This window comes from Eptatretus burgeri, chromosome 8 (genome assembly GCF_056783735.1).
Source record: "Eptatretus burgeri isolate ZD-2024b chromosome 8, Ebu_testis_v1, whole genome shotgun sequence".
Taxonomy (NCBI): Eukaryota; Metazoa; Chordata; class Myxini; order Myxiniformes; family Myxinidae; genus Eptatretus; species Eptatretus burgeri.
This window is the reverse complement of record NC_140968.1, coordinates 50,053,278-50,073,216: the sequence shown is the minus strand read 5'-3', so window position 1 is coordinate 50,073,216 and position 19,939 is coordinate 50,053,278. Positions and strand designations below refer to the sequence as shown.

Below are 19,939 nucleotides of genomic sequence, written 5' to 3'. Positions count from 1 at the left end.
TATCCGTGAGGTGGTGCTTTGGACTGCCCATTGTGCACTTATTGTTTGCTCTCTGGGGGGAGTTGCCCACACCTTCTCGATGCCTCGTGGTGCTTTAAGGCCAGTGTCCATGCCAGCCATGTGGACCTACCTCGTTCTTGACGCTTTTGCCTGGCACCACAAAAACATAGCTGCTCTTGCTGTATCTCAGTCACATGGAGAAATATTGTTGCGGGCCGGGTATCGGCTGCAAGCACGACCGCTAGGTGGAGCAGTAGGGTCGACTCTACCGAACACCCGGAATCTAGATCGTACCTTTCGGAAAACTCCGAGGGTATGGGTCCCTTACCGGACCGTGAATCGTCAATAATTCCACCACGTGGTACAGGGTTATTTGCCAAACTTCAAAATACCTAGAGACCCACGTTGCGAGCTACCGAGTAGTCACACCATCGACGGCACTCGTACGGGACGAGCCTTCTGCGTGCACGACCCGTGCGTGACCCGAGCGGATGGTCAACGAGCTTCCGTCGGTCCCAAATGCACACCACTACGGCAGCAACGGCCTTCTTTAATTCTCCCAACACGCACCGTGTTAAACCAATGAAGAAAACACAAAAACGAGCTGATACATTTAACACATGGATATTTATTTACAATAGGTGGGGAAGGAACACATAACAGCAGAGTTAAACCCACTAAAGCAAGGCAAACAATGTACAGCGAAGGCACATCCAATTCCTACTGAGACAGGGCCACACACACACACACACACACACACACACACACACACACACACACACACACACACACACACACACACACACACACACACACACACACACACACACACACACACACACACACACACACACACACACACACACACACACACACACACACACACACGGACATGGACCTTCCCACCTCGTGCGGTCTTCGACGAGATGAGTGAACCAGACCAGCGTCACGATGCGGTCAGAAGTACCAGGCGCCATCGAGACACAATGGAAGAACCAGGCGCCAGCGAGAAGCGATGGAAGAACCAGGCGCCAGTGAGACGCGAGCAGAGTCGAGAGCTCCATTCAGTGCTCGTCCCGACAACCAAAACTCTCTTCCTTTTTGATCGCGCCGCAACCTTATTCACCCTTGTCCAGGGGGGGGGGGAGGGGACGCCTCCTCCCTCCCTGCTCTCCCTCACGGGACGGTTTTGGCACGCAATATGCGCTCGTCGCCCTGTCATTGGCCAAAACGGGTGCCTAGGCCGTTGATTGGAAGGGGGGGGGGGGGGCATGACGGCCGTCTGGCGTACCGCCCTCCAAACAGGCAGAGGAACATTATCCTGCGTGTGGGCTGTGGTGATTGGACGACCTCCGAGAAACTCCCTCACATCTCGCTGATTGGGCGAGAGCCGCCGCGAGGCTCCTCCTTGAACTCTGCCCCCCCACGGTCGCCATGGCGTCGGCCAGAGCGAGGTGAAGGTGAGGGTGATGCTGGTGGTGTTGTAGTTATCAGGATGTAATAATAAAAACCCTTTCAAAATAACTCTGCAGCGCATGAACATTTAATTACCCATTAAACAAGGGACGGGGAGCTATCTTTCCACATTTACTTATCAAAATAACAGCTATAGGACCTGTGTGTTGAGTGCTCGTGGCTTCCAAATTCGTAACAATATGTATGCTGTGTGGAACCTTGGCACTGCTGTTATTAAATGAAAACACATGATGACAGATTACAATTGGGAAAACTACATAAAACACAAAGGTGGGAAAATGCAAAGGTGATTCGACATGAACGTTTTGGGAGGGGAGACTAAGGAAACATCACGAAAACCAACTCGACACTGCTTGTTAAAAACGTATTATGTACGCTTATGCTGAACATGTACTCTGGAAATAACTATTATAAACTTAAGCCATATCCGTAACAGTATTATACAGACCTGTACAAATCGCTCTCCATCATTAAGATGAATATGTGCAAGAGAATTGCAAAAACAAAATGCAAAAATATTTTGCTTACTTTTTGTGCTTTTGTTTGATCAAAATATGTCTCAAAGACCGAATCACCTTGTATGTACTGTTTATTAGCTCACCTGGAACATATTTCACGTGAGCTTATGGGATGGCATGTCATCCGTCCATCCGTAAGCACTTCCAACTTCTCTGAAACTGCTAGTGGGGTTGTAATTAAACTTGGCTAAAATGATCTTTGGTGTTGTGGAACTGAAGTTTGTTCATGGCATCCCCCCCACCCTTTTTCCATCTATAATAGGCTATCATAAAGTTTAAAGGTTCCAAAAGTATTTGAATTTCAATCTCGTTTGGCTGCCATTTTGTATCACAGTAAAACTTTTACAATCTTCTTCTCTCAAACTGTTTATCCGATCAATGTGAAACTTTAAGTTTGTGATCAACTACTCAAATGAAACATAGTTTGACAAAGATGTCATCAGTCATGTGGTATGGCAGCCATGTTGGAGCATAATAAAACCTTTGAAAACCCTCTCTGAAACTGCTTAACTGATCGATGTGAAACTTCCATATGTGATCGACTACACATAAGAAATATAATTGTATAACAACATCATTGGTTTTGTGGCCTTACAGCCATATTGAATCAAAGGAAAACCTTTAAAATTCCTCTTCTCTGAAACTGCTTAACCGATAAATGCGAAACTTAAAATTATGAAGGACCATCTCTTGAACCGTTTGATTAAAATAGGCTTATCTGAAACCAAATATGGCCACCAATGACGTCCTAACACAGAAAGTGGGCAATATCTCGAAAAATATGAACTGTAGACACCTTGGAGTTCTTCCTTATCAAATAGGAACAGGAAGGAAGGAACAAAATATCAAAATTTTTGATAGAACAGGAAGTGACATCATCATGCCGGAAGTGGGAAATATCTCGAACTGAGGCTCAGAGATGGGGACTTGCACAACTGCGACCATAATGTCAGTACTGCCTGACCGAAAATGTGTATTCTAAATCCAGCTCTGAGATTTACCCTGATCCATCCTTCACTACACTTTTTGGTAGCCAGCCAGGTGCGCTTCAGGACCATTGGTCTTCTATCTATCTTTTTTTTCTTTTTATCCCCCGCCGCGTGGCGGAAGGGGGATATTGTTATCACCCGGGTCATCCGTCCAGCTGTCTGTCCGGCTGGCTGGCTGGCTGGGCGTCAATATTTATAGCTGTAAGTGCGATAACTCATAAACTGTTCGCCATATCGATTTGAAATTTGGGTCACACATGTATGTACCACCTGAAAAGGAAGAACCCTATTCATTTTGGGCCTGGCCGGATCCAAGATAGCCGACTGGGGCGGTCCGTCCGTCCGGCTGGCTGGCTGGGCGTCAACATTTATGGCGTCAACATTTATAGCTGTGAGTGCGATAACTCATAAACTGTTCGCCATATCGATTTGAAATTTGGGTCACACATGTACCATCTGAAAAGGAAGAACTCAATGGATTTTGGGCGTGGCCAGATCCAAGATGGCCGACTGGGCAGCCATCATGAAAAAAAGGTTTTTTCGCCATATCGATTTGAAATTTGGGTCACACATGTACCACCTGAAAAGGAAGAACCCTATTGATTTTGGGCATCGCCGGATCCAAGATGGCCGACTGGGGCGGTCGTCCGGCTGGCTGGCTTGGCGTCAACATTTATAGCTGTGAGTGCGATAACTCATAAACTGTTCGCCATATCGATTTGAAATTTGGGTCACACATGTACCACCTGAAAAGGAAGAACCCTATTTATTTTGGATGTGGCCAGATCCAAGATTGCCGACTGGGGTGGCCATCTTGAAAAAAATGTTTTTTGTAATAAATGGAAAACCGCTTATCTGATTTCAATTATTTTTCAATGGCAGGGGATTCCCCATCTCTGATGGTATATTTTTTGTTTGTTTTGCTTACAGTGGATCATCTTGTGTGTACTGTATTAAATGTACCATGAGTCATCCTTTGTGTATTGTATTTTATGTACTGTGAACATCTTGTGTGTACAGTAAACCTCAATTTCTTTGCACAGTGTCATAACCTTTCTCTGCCTTTTGGCACAATTCATCTTGTCCATCGTTTTATGTTTGGGCGCTATTATTAACTGTTGTGGGTCTATATGATCTTGTAGATCTATTATTACAGGATCTCCATATATCATTTCCCGTTCGATGACGATTCATTCTTAAATTTAATTTTGTTCCCGTATGCTGGTCTGATTACTACAATTAATGGTGTGTAAGAAACAACAAAAGGCTCATGATGAGAGGGAAACACACACGCTGACGCAAACAATGACTCATCTCAGCTCAAAAACCACGATTGGACAAAATTAAATCAGAACATAATAGGTTGCCTGTGATTGGGAGAAACCCGCATTCTTGGAGGGTTTACTGCACTGTAGTTTATGTACTGTCGGATCCCACCATTCGCTATTTGTGGACCCCGTGTATTCGTGGGTCATAAAGTGTGACCTTTTTCGACATTCATGCTTCGCATATTTGAATTTGATATATATATATATATATATATATATATATATATATATATATATATATATATATATATATATATATATATATATATATATATATATATATATCTTCTTCTCTCGGCTGCTCCCGTTAGGGGTCTCCACAGCGGATCACCCGTATGATCCGCATGGTGATTTGGCACAGGTTTTATGCCGGATGCCCTTCCTGACGCAACCCTGGTCGCCTCTTACGACACAGGGATATGGTACACCTATTTTAACCGGGGTATACACCGGCCCAGAACACTGGTATGGTACTCACTTCGCCGACCTCGGAAGGATGACAGGATGAGTCAACCCCCTCGTGTATTAATTCAGTGGCCCAACGGCGTTTGAACTCATGACCTTTTGGATCCCAAGCTGCTGCCCTAACCACTGCGCCAACACCAGGCATATATATATATATATATATATATATATATATATATATATATATATATATATATATATATATATATATATATATATATATATATATATATATATATATATATATATATATATATATATATATATATATATATATATACATATATATATATATACATATATACATATATACATATATATATATATATACATATATATATATATATATATATATATATATATATATATATATATATATATATATATATATATATATATATATATATATATATATATATATATATATATATATATATATATATATATATATATATATATATATATATATATATATATATATATATATATATATATATATATATATATATATATATATATATATATATATATATATATATATATATATATATATATATATATATATATATATATATATATATATATATATATATATATATATATGTATATATATATATGTATATATATATATATATATATATATATATATATATATATATATATATATATATATATATATATATATATATATATATATATACATATATATATATATATATATATATATATATATATATACATATATATATATATATATATATATATATATATATATATATATATATATATATATATATATATATATATATATATATATATATATATATATATATATATATATATATATATATATATATATATACACCGGGCGTAGTGGCGTGCGCCTGTAATCCGGCTACTCGGAGGCTTGGGTTGGAGGATCGCTTGAGGACGGGAGCTCTGCGCTTGGCCGCACGAGGAGAGTGTAGGGCAGCCCGGAATCATGGCGAAACCCAATCCTTATCCCTGTGTCATAAGAGGCGACCAGGGTTGCGTCAGGAAGGGCATCCGGCGTAAAACCTGTGCCAAATCAGTATGCGGATCATAACGGATGATCCGCTGTGGCGACCCCTAACGGGAGCAGCTGAAAGATGAACAACAACATATATATATATATATATATATATATATATATATATATATATATATATATATATATATATATATATATATATATATATATATATATATATATATATATATATATATATATATATATATATATATACATACATAATTTTTATATATAATTTTTTTCAGACACTTTAGAACTGGTCTCTTGTATCCACCAGGGAAATTACAAATCGGCCAACATCACAGCATAACATAAAGATGCAAAGACTGATTCACTTAACTTCTGCCCAATTATTTTACTGTACTTCCAATCAAGAAGGTCATGGAATCCATCATCACAGTTGACAGAAAATCATTCCTTTTCTCCAATATCCTCATCTCAGATCATCAATTCGGATTCAGACCTGGTCACCCTAGTTTGAACACGCTGCTTCCACTTTCCCAACAATGGGAGAGGCCATCAATATTAGACATGAGATTATATTAGGACCGTCTCCCTTCGCGTAACTCGAGCTTTTGATGCAGTATGGCATCTCAAAACTGTCTGCCTATGGAATTCAAGGCGAACTTCACTCTTGGATTACTGACCACCTCCCCTCTCATCGTCGACATGTGGCTCTCAATGGAACCCTTTCATTTCCTCTCCCTGTCAAGGCTGGAGTACCACAAGGCAGTGTTTCTCACCCCCATCTTATTCCTAATCTTCATCAATGATCGAACTGTCTCTCTGGAAAATCATCTTTATCCCTTTGATGACTCCACTCGCTGCCGTGACATTGCTCATCCTTCTGACAGACAAGCAGCAGCCTCTTACCTCTCCTTGGACCTTGACAAAACCACAAACTGGTCAAACACAATTTTTTATCCATATTGTCCACCGTTTGCGTTCTCCCTTGCCCCTCATCATTACCTGCATCCCTTGTTGTTTGTCCATCTCAGACTACTTTCTCCCTCTGCTTTGATGTTGGTGTTTCCCCTTTCTCCTGCTGTTCCCTTTGTTATGTTGTGTCCTGATTTCAGGTCAGGTATGGGAGCATGTGCCAGAACAGCGCGTCGCTGCGTCCACTTTCCGCCGGTACTCCAGGGGCTGATTTGTTCTGTGTAATCTCTCTTCCATGAGCCGAGACCATGTCAAAATAAAATTTTAAACAAATACCCGACATTCGTGGCATTTTCAGGAGCATATCCCCTGTGTATAAGGTGCTGTCACACCTTGATGATTTAGCCAGCAATGGCAAGGGATAAAAATGTATGTTAAACGTTGGCGTACGCTGATATTTTAATGTTTTTTTTTTAAGTTTTGGTCGTATTCTTAACATGTTGGTCGTATGCATAACTTATTAGTAACAGACACAGAACGTTTCGTTGTCTTATAGATAACTTATACCAACAAATGCTTAGCCTGTTGTCGGCGTTCACAACCTATGCCCAACGATAGTTTAACTTAGGCATAGGGCGCTGCACGTATCGCCGACAAACTCGTGGCGTAGCCTGTTAAAAACCTGCCGCACGCCGATTTAAATCATAACCGCCTGAGAATTGGAAGTGTCAACATCGCAGTCACACCTTGACGATTTAGCCAGCGTATGCCGACCGATGAAAAAATGTGTCTAAAACGCTGGCACACGTCGAATACGGTATGGGTAAGTTGTGTATACGTTAAGAGTACGCTGAAAAACGATGAAGTACGCTGTCATATTTCGTGGTACGTTTAGTACGTCGTGAAATTTCAAGCATGCTGAAAATTTACGACGTACTCGTCGTATGGCTTGCACGTTCCGCTACGCTGGGAATAAGTTGTAGGCACGATATGCGATCGTTGACACACGTCGACACAAGCTACTTGTAAGTTACTCATAAGTTGAAATGCGTCGAGGTAATGTTTCGTAGACCCAAAACTTATTTTCTCCGTCAAGGCACATTTTCTTTTTTTTCTCCTTGGCTCCGTGAAGGCACGTGACGAAATATCTGAAGTTGTTGTTTTTTTTTATTTTTTATTTTTTATTTTTTTGTAAAGTCTATCACGAATTTTAAAATATATTCGGACATTTGCTTTTAAGTTTCGACGTCGACGTGACAATATCCTCAAACAGAAAATATTCACAGAGGAGGAACTAAGAATAAGACGAGCAAACTGAAGAGGCAATCGGACATGACGTAACGGCATGTGACGAAATATCGGAAGTTATTGGTTTTTTTTTTGTTTTTGTTTTTTAAACGCTGCTAATATGCCATTATACAGTAGCTGTAAATTAGAAACACGTTCAGTAAGTTTTGTGGTCGTCCGGAAGACGTCAATCAAATACGTCTACATACGTCAATATGCGTTGGAGGTACGTTACACATAGGTTCAAAGCACGTTACTCATAGGTTAGAAATAAGTTTTGGGTACGCTAAACATTACCTCGACGTGTTTCGACTTATGAGTAACTTACAAGTAAAGTGCCTCGACGTGTGTCAACACTCGCATAACGTGCCTCAACGTGTGTGCAACGATCGTGAAACGTGCCGACAACACGTTACTCATAGGTTATAAATAAGTTTTGGGTACGCTAATCATTACCTCGACGTGTTTCGACTTATGAGTAACTTACAAGTAATGTATGTCAACGATCGCATGACGTGCCTACAACTTATGGCCAGCGTAGCGGAACGTGTGAGTCATACGCTGGCATACGTCGTAAAATTTCAAGCATGCTAAAATTTGAGGACAACCGCAAAGTACAATGATGAAACCCAGCGTACTACGACGTATGGCAGTGTTTTTCAGCATGCTCTTAACGTATACAAACTTACCCATAACTTATTCGACGTGTGCTAGCGTTTTAGCCCAATTTTGCATATGTCAGGCATACGCTGGCTCAATCGTCAAGGTGTGACAGGGCCTATAGCGAGGTCCAGCAGTAATATGAACATCTTATATTATGTGTACTGTAGCCTGTTGTTGGCGTAGTGGTTAGGGTAGCGGCTTGGGATCCAAAAGGTCCTAAGTTCAAGCCCCGTTGGCCGCTTTAATGAATACACACCAGGAGGTTGACTCAACCTGTCATCCTTCCGAGGTTGGCGAAGTGAGTACCAGTATACTGGGCCCGGTGTATGCCCCGGTTGGAATAGGTGTACCATATCCCTGTGTCGTAAGAGGTGACCAGGGTTCCGTCAGGAAAGGCATCCGGCGTAAAACCTGTGCCAAATCATTTTGTGGATCATAACGGATGATCCGCTGTGGCGACCCCTAACGGGAGCAGCCGAAAGAAGAACAAGATATTATGTGTACTGTATATTGGTTTGATTTGTCTTGGTTTGTTTTGTTTGTGCTGTGCATTCTCATTGCTTGTTAACATTTATATGCATATTATTTGGCTGAGACATGAATTCACGTGATGTTTTGTGCGGGGGGGTTGATCTTTTGGAATGGGGATTGGTTGAGGGGATAGGGTATTCGTTTCCCTGAAGTGGTCAATTGGGTTTTCTTTGAAAAAGATTTTTCATTCCAAATATTACATGCTTGCCCTATAGAATGTTATCAGTATTATAAAACTCGGTGATTTGTCCAAGTTTTTAAATCTTGTAAATTGTCAAGAAAAAGGTAAAATGTTTTACTGAATTCATGTTCAGCTTTTTGAAGTAAAGGTTTGCATTCCACCAATTCATCATGGTCAATTTTTTTCATTTGAAGATCAGAATATCTTGAATTTTATTTCTCATTTGTATTGTGAATTTGTTCTTTTCACAATGAAGGACTATAATTAACTACAGTTGAAGATTTTCTTTACTCTCAGCTGCTGTTTGTTCTGTGACAGGTCATGGTCATGCAATGCCCAAGCTGTGCTCAAAGTGATCAACGTTAAGGATGAGGAGAAGTCTTTTACCAGGAAGATCAGCCATCTCTTCTTCCATAAAGAGAATGACTGGGGATATTCAAGTTTTATGCCTTTCAATGTGAGCCTCTTGCATCATTTCTATTTTTCTTTTTTTTTTATCATTTCATATTAAGTTAACGGAAAAGGTTAACAACAATAGTCATTCAATATGACCTCCTGTATCAAAATAATTGGAGGAAAAGGAAGGAGGAAGATTAGATCGGGGAGAATTGTGAGTATAATCCTGGATGTATAATAGTTACTTGTCATTTCATTTATTTCATTCCATTATTTCCCTTATATAATCATAGCAATCAAAATCTTAGTCAGATAGGTATGCCCTTATGAAATATGGGGAATAGAGATGGATGGTACAAATATGTTATAATCCCTTAAATAAATAAAAATTGTGCTATTTGTGTTCGAGTATGCACTCTTTAGATTGTCCCGTTCCCAGGCCCATGTGCCCTGGTCCTTTCAAAAATATATATTATGTACGTTTGACACACCCAGAGGGACGCGCGCACACGCACACGCACGCACGCACCAAAAATGGACAACATAAAAATCGACTTAAATACATCAAAACAGTAGCTGGACAACGAAGCATCGTACAAATACCTTGGAGTAGAAGTGGAAGAGGGCCACCAAAAATGCTAAAACAATTACCAAAGAATACATGTGTAGAACGAGGATGATCCTACAAACACCTCTCCCCAAGGAACAAAATCAAAGCCATATACCAACTATCAGTACCAGTGTTCCAATACAGCTGTGGAATAGTAAACTTGCCACCAGTGGAAATCGGAAAACTCGATATCAGAACAAGGAAACTCCTCACGATCGACAAAATGTTCTACAAAATCATTGCATTCCTAGAATGTACCTGACGAGGAAAGAAGAATGTGGCGCTCATAATGGAACTCTATCAAGTGCACAGAGTGATGACTGTCGGATTCGCAGAGTACGTGAAGTGTTCAACAGACTGCCGAATACAATTTGTATACAAGCAAGAAGACAACAAACCAGAAAAGGTATCTTTCACTCATCTTGCACAAAACTTGCAAAATCAGGTGCGAATAGATGGTGGCACGCACCAAACCGAAACATGAGCAAATACAGCCCCAACGATTGCAAAAAAGCCAAAATAAAAATACAATATGAAATACCAACAGATGTCCATTGACAACTGGAAAAATGATAAAAGAGCATGGAAATATATAAAAAAGACAGATTGGGGATAGACAAAGAAGGATCACTGGAATGGCTAAGAAGAGGTCAGCTCAACTGGGATGGAGAACAAATCATTATAAATGCCCTAGACCAAGGACACGACATGCACGAATGACACAGAAAACAAAGCCCTGTGACCGGACTTATTACTCAGATACAAAAAGAAAAATAAGGAATTGTTAATTGAGGTTTCAGTACCCAGTGATTTTTGTCTAAATAACACAGAAATCAAGAAAATGACCAAATATCAAGACCTCACGAATGAAGTGAAAAGATTCTGGATACCGAAGAATGCCTAAATTGTACCAATGATAATTGGAGCAACAGGAATGATAAGAACCTCACAAAGATCCCACAAACCATCCCCTGGGAACACAACTACAGTTGGGGGCTGTGCAGGGCTCAGTGACGATCCTGAAAAGAGCCCTCAGGACAAAACTCAGAACAGCACAACGACACAACTTATACCATGAATCACGATCTTCACCGAAACGAAAGTGGATACTTTGAGTCCTTGAAGGGCTCTGTTCCACCTTCTGAAACGTGAATTATGGAGATAACAGTCAACATAACACGCACGCACGCACGCACGCACGCACGCACACACACACACACACACACACACACACGAAACTTCTGCTCCATGCTGATGAGGCCCAATAAGCCCAAAATGAGTGTCTGTGGATGTTCTCTTTCTGGGGTGGACTTGTCTATAAAATGAAGATCTTTATTCACTTCCCGTTATTGGCTGCAGTACAGTCCTATGGAGAGGGGTGTAGCTCAGTTGAGCTCGTGCTTAATAGACTGAACTGCAACTTTTTATCACACAGATCCTTTTTACACCCATACTTTTTGAAAAAAATGGGGGGAGGTGGATGTCATTCCTGGTGGAACATTTTGCTGTCTTTCTCATTTGCTTAAGGTGGGAAGTGTGGGGATTTGCAAGGACATGCCATCGACTTATTTTTTTTATTAAAAACAATAAACAAATAAGCACTGACAACAAATATCAGCGCCCACTCGTATCATGAAAATGGTACAACAGTGGTTGGGGAAGAATTGGACTGCAGTGTCATCCACCAGAAGAGGAATATGCTTTCCATGGCTTCAGCGACAGTATATCGACCCTATTCTCCACAGGTGTAGTTTTGTGGTTGCCGTTGGCTAATACTAGCTCATCCGCCTTTGGATAGTTACCATTGGCTAAGACTAGCCAAGGGTTTCATCAAAGGTTCCACTACCCCCTCTCAGCTATCTGAGTTGTCACAAGCCAGTCCAATCCAGATGGGAGTTTTTTTAGGAGACACCATCCTCTTACTGGATGGCTGCCCTTTGTCAGGTGTTGGTTTTAGTCCTGGCAGTGTGTCAGTAACCCTCCCCACTCACAAAGCCAGATTTGAGACTTGAAGGGCATGATGTGCAATTTGTCTGTGGATGTTCTCTGCAGCCGAGGTTTAGCCGAAGGGTGTCAGTTTAGTCACTGACATCCTGACCATGTGGCAGGTAGCACTGGGATACATGTTACCAGTGTAGTCCCAAAAGACTGACCTGACCACACACGCAGTGGATACTTTGCTCTCATTTAAATTCAAAATTGTTTGGGCTGCCTGTTTTCTGTACCACAGACAGGTTAATGTGTGGCAAGCATTTCCTCTTGGTCACGATGCATCCAGCAATAGCTGATGTGGCACTTGCTTCTTGGTACCCACTTCATTAATAGGGTCTGATCTCAACACATATGTATGTATATATTAGGGTGGTCCAAAAAAATGAAAGTTTGAATTTCTGGCGGGCATGTTTGCCAAATCGTTCCTGACGTTGAAAAACGCAAATAAACAAAAATTAGCAGATTTGGAGGTGGTTTAGGGGTCCATCAAAGTCTCTCAACGGATTCATTATAATGTCACAATACTAATAGGAAAAATGAAAGGAAAGAGCATAAAATGTTCTCAGTGGGCAGTGGGCAACTGGCAGTCGGTGAATTTCTCCAATGGTTGATCCAAGAGGAACCGTTCCGTGCTTTTCCGTGTAGAACACGCCATACTCACTCACTCTGGGAATCAAAAAGAAGAAGAAAAAAATTAGAGATTAAAAAAAAAGAAAAATAAAAGAGTACTTTTAACACCGACCGACAGCGAACCGAAAGCTCAACTGACATCTCCCTCTCTCCCACTGACTTCTTCTCTCCCACCGGATGTAACAACTTCCTTCCTCTTGATGGACCCCTAAATATTTTTGGAACTGTGGCAAATTTGGCCAGGAGTATTTTCTAGTCAGGTAGAACAAAATAATCAACATGCCCCAAGAATATTCAAATTTTGAATTTTTCCCTTATGATTTTGGACCACCCTAGCATATATATATATATATATATATATATATATATATATATATATATATATATATATATATATATATATATATATATATATATATATATATATATATATATATATATATATATGTATAATGTTGTCGTGGGTGGGACAAAAGGGGGGGGAGCTATCCCTGGTTCCTCCCCGAACTCACGGAATCGCAGGCCGTCGCACACGAATAACTTTGTGTCACGGCGGGTTGCTAATCGAATGCAAATGCCAATAATTTGATCATGTGACCCAGTGTCCTCTGTCTGACAACTGTTTACGAGGAACACATGGTCGCCTTATCAGGGAATCGCGCCCTTGATGCGTACTTGTGTTATTTACCATATCAGGTTCAGCCAAGCGGAGCTGCCAAGTACGCACAGGCTAAAAAGCAGATTTTGGGGGATAACTTTCCGGCTACGCGAGGATGTGGACCATGCGAGACCAAAGGAGGAAAAGACAAAAATGAGCTTGGGTATATTTATCACAGGCACATTTATTATAACAAAGCGAGGAAAGTTATGTGGCTCAGGTGTGTGTGTGTGTGTGCGTGCGTGCGTGTGTGTGTGCGTGCGTGTGTGTGTGCGTGCGTGTGTGTGTGTGTGTGTGTGTGTGTGTGTGTGTGTGTGTGTGTGTGTGTGTGTGTGTGTGTGTGTGTGTGTGTGCGCGCGTACATATACATATATATATATATATATATATATATATATATATATATATATATATATATATATATATATATATATATATATATATATATATATATATATATATATATATATATATATATATATATATATATATATATATATATATATATATATATATATATATATATATATATATATATATATATATATATATATATATATATATATATATATATATATATATATATATATATATACATATATATATATATATATATATATATATATATATATATATATATATATATATATATATATATATATATATATATATATATATATATATATATATATATATATATATATATATATATATATATATATATATATACATATATATATATATATATATACATACATATATACATACATACATATATATATATATTTGCGATCGGCCACGTAACTCGAATCGCGGCACGTCGCCCACCAGACGGACAATTCAGTCGTGACCCTCCGGGAACTATCGCCCGGAGCCAGTCACGGGTGGGGGGTTTAACCTCACCACGATCGTGCCAATTAGTCACCCGCGCAGGATAGGGTTGCTTGCCAAATTCGACCTACCTCAGTACCTGCGGGAGTGGTCGACCGGGCGATCGTACCACGCCACAGGCCAACTCCGGACACGAACCGCTTAAGCGGTTCGTTCCGTATTACAGGGATAACCGAGCGGAGTTATCGTCAGCCTTGACGGTTCCGATTAATTTTCGGGCGATTTAAACCCACTACGAATCTCTTATGCGATGCAGGATGGAGAGTCAATAAAAAGGAAGGAGACGAAGCAGAGCGGGAACAGTTCAACAAGCAAACATTTTATTCACACACACACACACACACACACACACACACACACACACACACACACACACACACACACACACACACACACACACACACACACACACACACACACACACACGCACGTATTTACAGCCATACAATTATGCAACAAAAGGAAATGCAGAGTTAAAACCGACTATCGGCGTACACACGGCAACACTTACACAGTTCTACTTGAAAGACTGCGCCACCACAAGCATTTACGCAAAAAGCAAAGGAAGAAAGCCCATGTGTCGGTCAACCAGTTTGTATAAGGCCTCCCGCTGGGCATCCTCCAAATCTACACTACTCCGATTTACCATCTCGCAAATGGGACCGGGCCAGTTCCTAGTCAAGTCTGGAGACTCCCTCTGGGGCCGGTCCAGCTCGACGTTATCGTCCCTCAGCTCTGCGACCTCTTTTACTGGGGTGCAATCTGCCAACTTCGTGCCCTTCCTGATAGTGCATGGTTCCGTGCTAACATTTATCACCCGAACGGGCACTATTGGCCCGTCGGTACTTACCATGGTGCGGCCCACGACTCAACCCAGGGTTGATGGCCCTGCTGGTAGTTCCGCCAGGCCGCAGGAGCCCTGCCACGTTGGGTGTGCTCGCCACCGGGCCGGGACCACCGCCTCGGCACCCGGGGGAATGACCATGGAGTCAGGAGCCTCCAGCTCCACCCTCTCATCCGTGCTCACGCCCCTAACGGCAACTCCTCACCACCCAACTGCATGACCCCCCCCGGCCCAAGTCGATCTTACAACCACCGGCCGTTAGCACATCCAACCCTATAAGACATGGGTCGCACACCTTCACCACCCAAACCTCTATCCTTGTTTTCACGGTGCCCAATTTAAACGACACGAAACCACGTCCTATGATGGGGGCCGTTGCCCCGGTAGCTAGCTGCAAACTATGGTTTTGCAGACGGTGGATCTCATCCCAACCGTCTACACTCGAATCAAGGACCACAGGGCAAATGATCGTGGAGCTTGCTCCTGTGTCCACAACGGCATCTACGCCGGCAACTTTGCACCGAATTGTTAAGCTACCATTGCCAATTTGGCCACAATTGATGACCTGCCGCAGTTCTGAGGGCTCTTCTCCGTCCGAGTCTGCCGAACACGGCCCTACATGTTCGGCACTTCTTAGTTTCCCGGGGACTGGTGGGGGTTTGATGGTTGGGCCTGGCTATCCCTATTGTCCCGGGGTGGAGTTGGTGGTCTAGGGAGCCGTGGCTCTTCCCTTCGCAGGGGCCTTTCCCTGCGTGGGGCTTTACACTCCCGCTGCAGGTGGTCCCTTGCGCCACAATTATAACACCTCCTCTGGTAAGGTGTTTGCCTCCGGTATGCCGAATATTCCCCCCTCCGTTCCGAATTGGGGTACCCCCTGATGGCCCATCCCCCGCCCTTCCTGGGCCCGACTGCCTTGGTCCAGTTCTTGCCAACCGGTTATCAACCGCATTCTGGACCATCTTCTCGATGTTCGCACGGTCACCCATGGTAGCCACCCTGGCTTCCCTCGCATTGTCGTTCACGGGGCCCACCTGTCGGACTGCCACCGCATGCCGCCCAGCCCCTCCCAATGGCGTTCTGGCTGCCTCCCAGCAGGCGGCAGTATCAGCCGCCTTCTGGAGGTTGTCCGGGCGCCATACGGTCAGCAATGCTCCGACATCGGTGCCCCCTATCGCTCGGAGAAAATGGTCCAGGGCAATTTCCTCCCGGTACTCCGGCAGCATGTTGGCGTGCGCGATCCCCACCAAGCGGCGAATGTCGTGTGCCAATTCTCCCAGTGGTTCCTGGGAGCGTCGTTTGCGCCCGTTGAGCTGAGCTTTATCAAGCTCGCTCTGCTGGTCCATGCCAAATCGGTTTTTTAGGGCCGAATGGAGATCCTCCAGGGTCACCCCCTCACTGGGTACCGTTGTCAGGACTTCCAAGGCCACGCCACGCAGGGCCGCCGTGAGCTGTGCCACACCCTGCACCTCGTTCCAGCCATTGCCTCTGACAACACACTGGAACTGGGCCATATATGCCCTCAAGTCCGTCTTGCCATCGTACGGGGGTAGCGGCACTTTTGGTCCTTTTGAGGCCCCCCTCCCCTCCAGTTCCCAAGGGACTCCTGGAGGGGTGTACCTCCCAAGACCCAACGGTGCCTCACTCCCGCAGGGTCCGAGCCATTTGCCCGGGGAATTTACCACCCCTGTCCGTGTCTGTTCTTGCCCCACGTCGTCCCGTTTACCCTCCCAAGCCATCGGACTCGCACTCTGCACACCCACCGGAACAGTCCTACTGGGTGCCCGCATTAGGCCAAAAGACCCCGCGGCCTCTATTTTCCCCAACCTCGGCATGCACACCCCCGCATAGGGCAACCCTTCTACTCTGCCCTGTGACGCCGACCCCACCTGGGCACGATCCACCTCGAGGGAGTGTATCCTCTCCCCCTGTTCCCGAAGGAGGTCACCCTGCCTCTCACACCGGTCTCCACACATTCCACCAGTCTCCTCTCCATTTCCTTTATTTTCCGCTCGATTACCTCATTTCGTTCTCCCATCTCCAGTTCTCCTCCCTTTTGCGTCCCTAGCGATAGTTCCCCGACTTTCTCTCTTATTTGCTCCACTTCCCCTTTTACCTGTGTCACCACCTTATTTGTCTTGGATATTTCCTCCCCCGTCGTCCTAAACTGCTCTTCCATCTCGTCCTCGTGCTTTTCTATCCGTTTCCCCAGTTCCTCTGTCTTTTCTCTGGCTTTCCGCTCCATTTCCATAATTACTTCCTCATGTCTCTTTCTACATTCATCCCCCACGGCCTTTAATCCCTTCTGTGTCTCCGCTTTTACCTCCTGCTGCAGGTTTTCAACTCTCTCCGTCATGTCCTGATGTCTCTTCTCACACTCCCTCTTCACGGCTCCCAATCCCTCTCTTATTCTCCCTTGCTCTTTCTTTAATTGTCCTACTTCCGCCGTGTTCTTCTCCATTTCCCCCTTTATTTGGTCTTGTCCCTCTTTTACTTTTTCCAGTTCCTCTGCGACTGTCACCATTTTTTCTTTTACGTCTTCCTCGCCCTCCTTCACTGCGGACCGCACCTCTTTTACACTTTCCTTTAATTCGTTTACTCCCTTTCGCATTGTGTCTATCTTCTGCAATTTTGCCTTTCGCCTCCCTCAATTCTTTCTCTAATGCCTCCTGCACTCGTTGGAGGTTCTGCCCCATGTTCTGCATCTCACCCCGCATTTCTTTCATTTCTTCTTTCATTTGTTGCGTATTTCAATCCATCTTTTCGTTCATTTGTTACGTATTTCCACCCATCTTTTCGTTCATTTCTTGCATCATTCCGCTTATTGCCTGCAAAATCATGTTTACCTGGCCCACGTTAAGTGGGTCTGCGGCAATCGCTTCGCTCTCAGGCTCGGGCCTGCCGGGGACTGGGGGAGGACTTTGACGGAGGCGGGGTGGGGGGGGGTGTCATACACCGCGGCCTCTGCCGCTGCCGCGCCCATTTCGGGTTCCGTGTTCGGTTGGGGGGGAAATTGCTCCTGCACAATAAACATTTCCTGCTCGGAGCTTTCATCCTGGGCCATGGATTCGACACATTCTAAATCCATATCTACCCCTGGCTCCCGCTCGCCTTGAGACTCCATCTTATTTCTCGTAAGAGATTAATTTGGCCTGCTCGTAATTTGGAGGGAATCGGGGGTCGCTCCACTCACCCCTGAACCGATTCCCATGAATTTAGTTGGAGACTCAGGTGGATTTGAATCCCACACTCCTGTACACAAGTGTTGCGAATTCGCGCCCGCCGGTGTGTGATCGGCCACGTAACTCGAATCGCGGCACGTCGCCCACCGGACGGACAATTCAGTCGTGACCCTCCCGGAACTATCGCCCGGAGCCAGTCACGGGTGGGGGTTTAACCTCACCACGATCGTGCCAATTGGTCACCCGCGCAAGATAGTGTTGCTCGCCAAATTCGACCTACCTAAGTACCTGCGCAAGTGGTCGACCGGGCGATCGTACCACGCCACAGGCCGATTCCGGACACGAACCGCTTAAGCGGTTCGTTCCTTATTACAGGGATAACCGAGCGGAGTTATCGTTGGCCTTGACGGTTCCGATTAATTACCGGGCATTTTAAACCCACTACGATTCTCTTACGCGATGCAGGATGGAGAGTCAATCAAAAGGAAGGAAACGAAGCAGAGTGGGAACAGTTCAACAAGCAAGCATTTTATTCACACACACACACACACAGACGCACGTATTTACAGCCATACAATTATACAACAAAAGCAAATGCAGAGTTAAAACCGACTGTCCGCTTACACACGGCAACACTTACACAGTTCTACTTGAAAGACTGCGCCACCACAAGCATTTATGCAAAAAGCAAAGGAAGAAAGCCACTCTCACAGGCAAGGGGGCAGACAGGCCCGTAGACCAAATGAACGTGGATCCTGGAAGATCGGCCAGGTCCACGAGACCGGGGAGGTCTGACCCGCGTCCTCGTGACGCGATGGCGGGCAAGCCACAATGTTCGCACAGCTGCGCCCCGACTCCGTGCCCTGGCGTGGTTGGCGAGTCCTCTCCGGCGTGCTCCGCGCGAGCGGTCCCGTTGGCACCACGTTTACGGTGGGGGGGGGGAAACAGGCCCCCCCGGCACTATCTCAGCGCGAATGGGGGGGGGAATCGTTGATGCTCAGGGAGAGGGGTATGGCTGGTCGGCCTGGATCTCGCGACGATTCGAGCGACCCCACACCGCGACCTCGTCGCCGTCCGCCGTCTTCCCTGCAACTCCTCCGCAACTTCTCTCCAAGCTCGACTCACCCTCTCTCAGTTCCACTCAGCTCTGCCCCGCTCTTCTCCCAACTCACGCCCTCAACTCACGCTTTGCCCCACTCTTCTCCCAACTCACGCTTTCAACTCCCGCCCTCAACTCACGCTCTGACCCGCTATTCTCCCAACTCACGCTTAGCTCCACCAGTTCCACACTCTCCTCGCGAGTCGCCTTGCGCTCGTCTCTTTATAGGTCTCAGGAGGAGCCGATATGCAAATATGCGGATCAAAACG

At 44.0% G+C, this 19,939-nt stretch overlaps 1 protein-coding gene and 1 pseudogene across 8 annotated transcripts in view; both read left to right on the top strand.

Annotated features, from left to right (window-relative positions):
- USP7 (ubiquitin specific peptidase 7) overlaps positions 1-19,939 on the top strand; it is a 207,065-nt gene that overhangs the window by 44,925 nt on the left and 142,201 nt on the right. For all 8 annotated transcript variants that reach the window (XM_085891982.1, XM_085891988.1, XM_085891983.1 and 5 more), the window contains exon 4: positions 9,690-9,828. In XM_085891982.1, coding sequence (XP_085748108.1) covers positions 9,690-9,828 — 139 coding nt within the window. The remainder of the gene's footprint in view (positions 1-9,689; positions 9,829-19,939) is intronic.
- On the top strand, positions 5,640-5,778 carry LOC147021715 (signal recognition particle RNA; annotated as a pseudogene).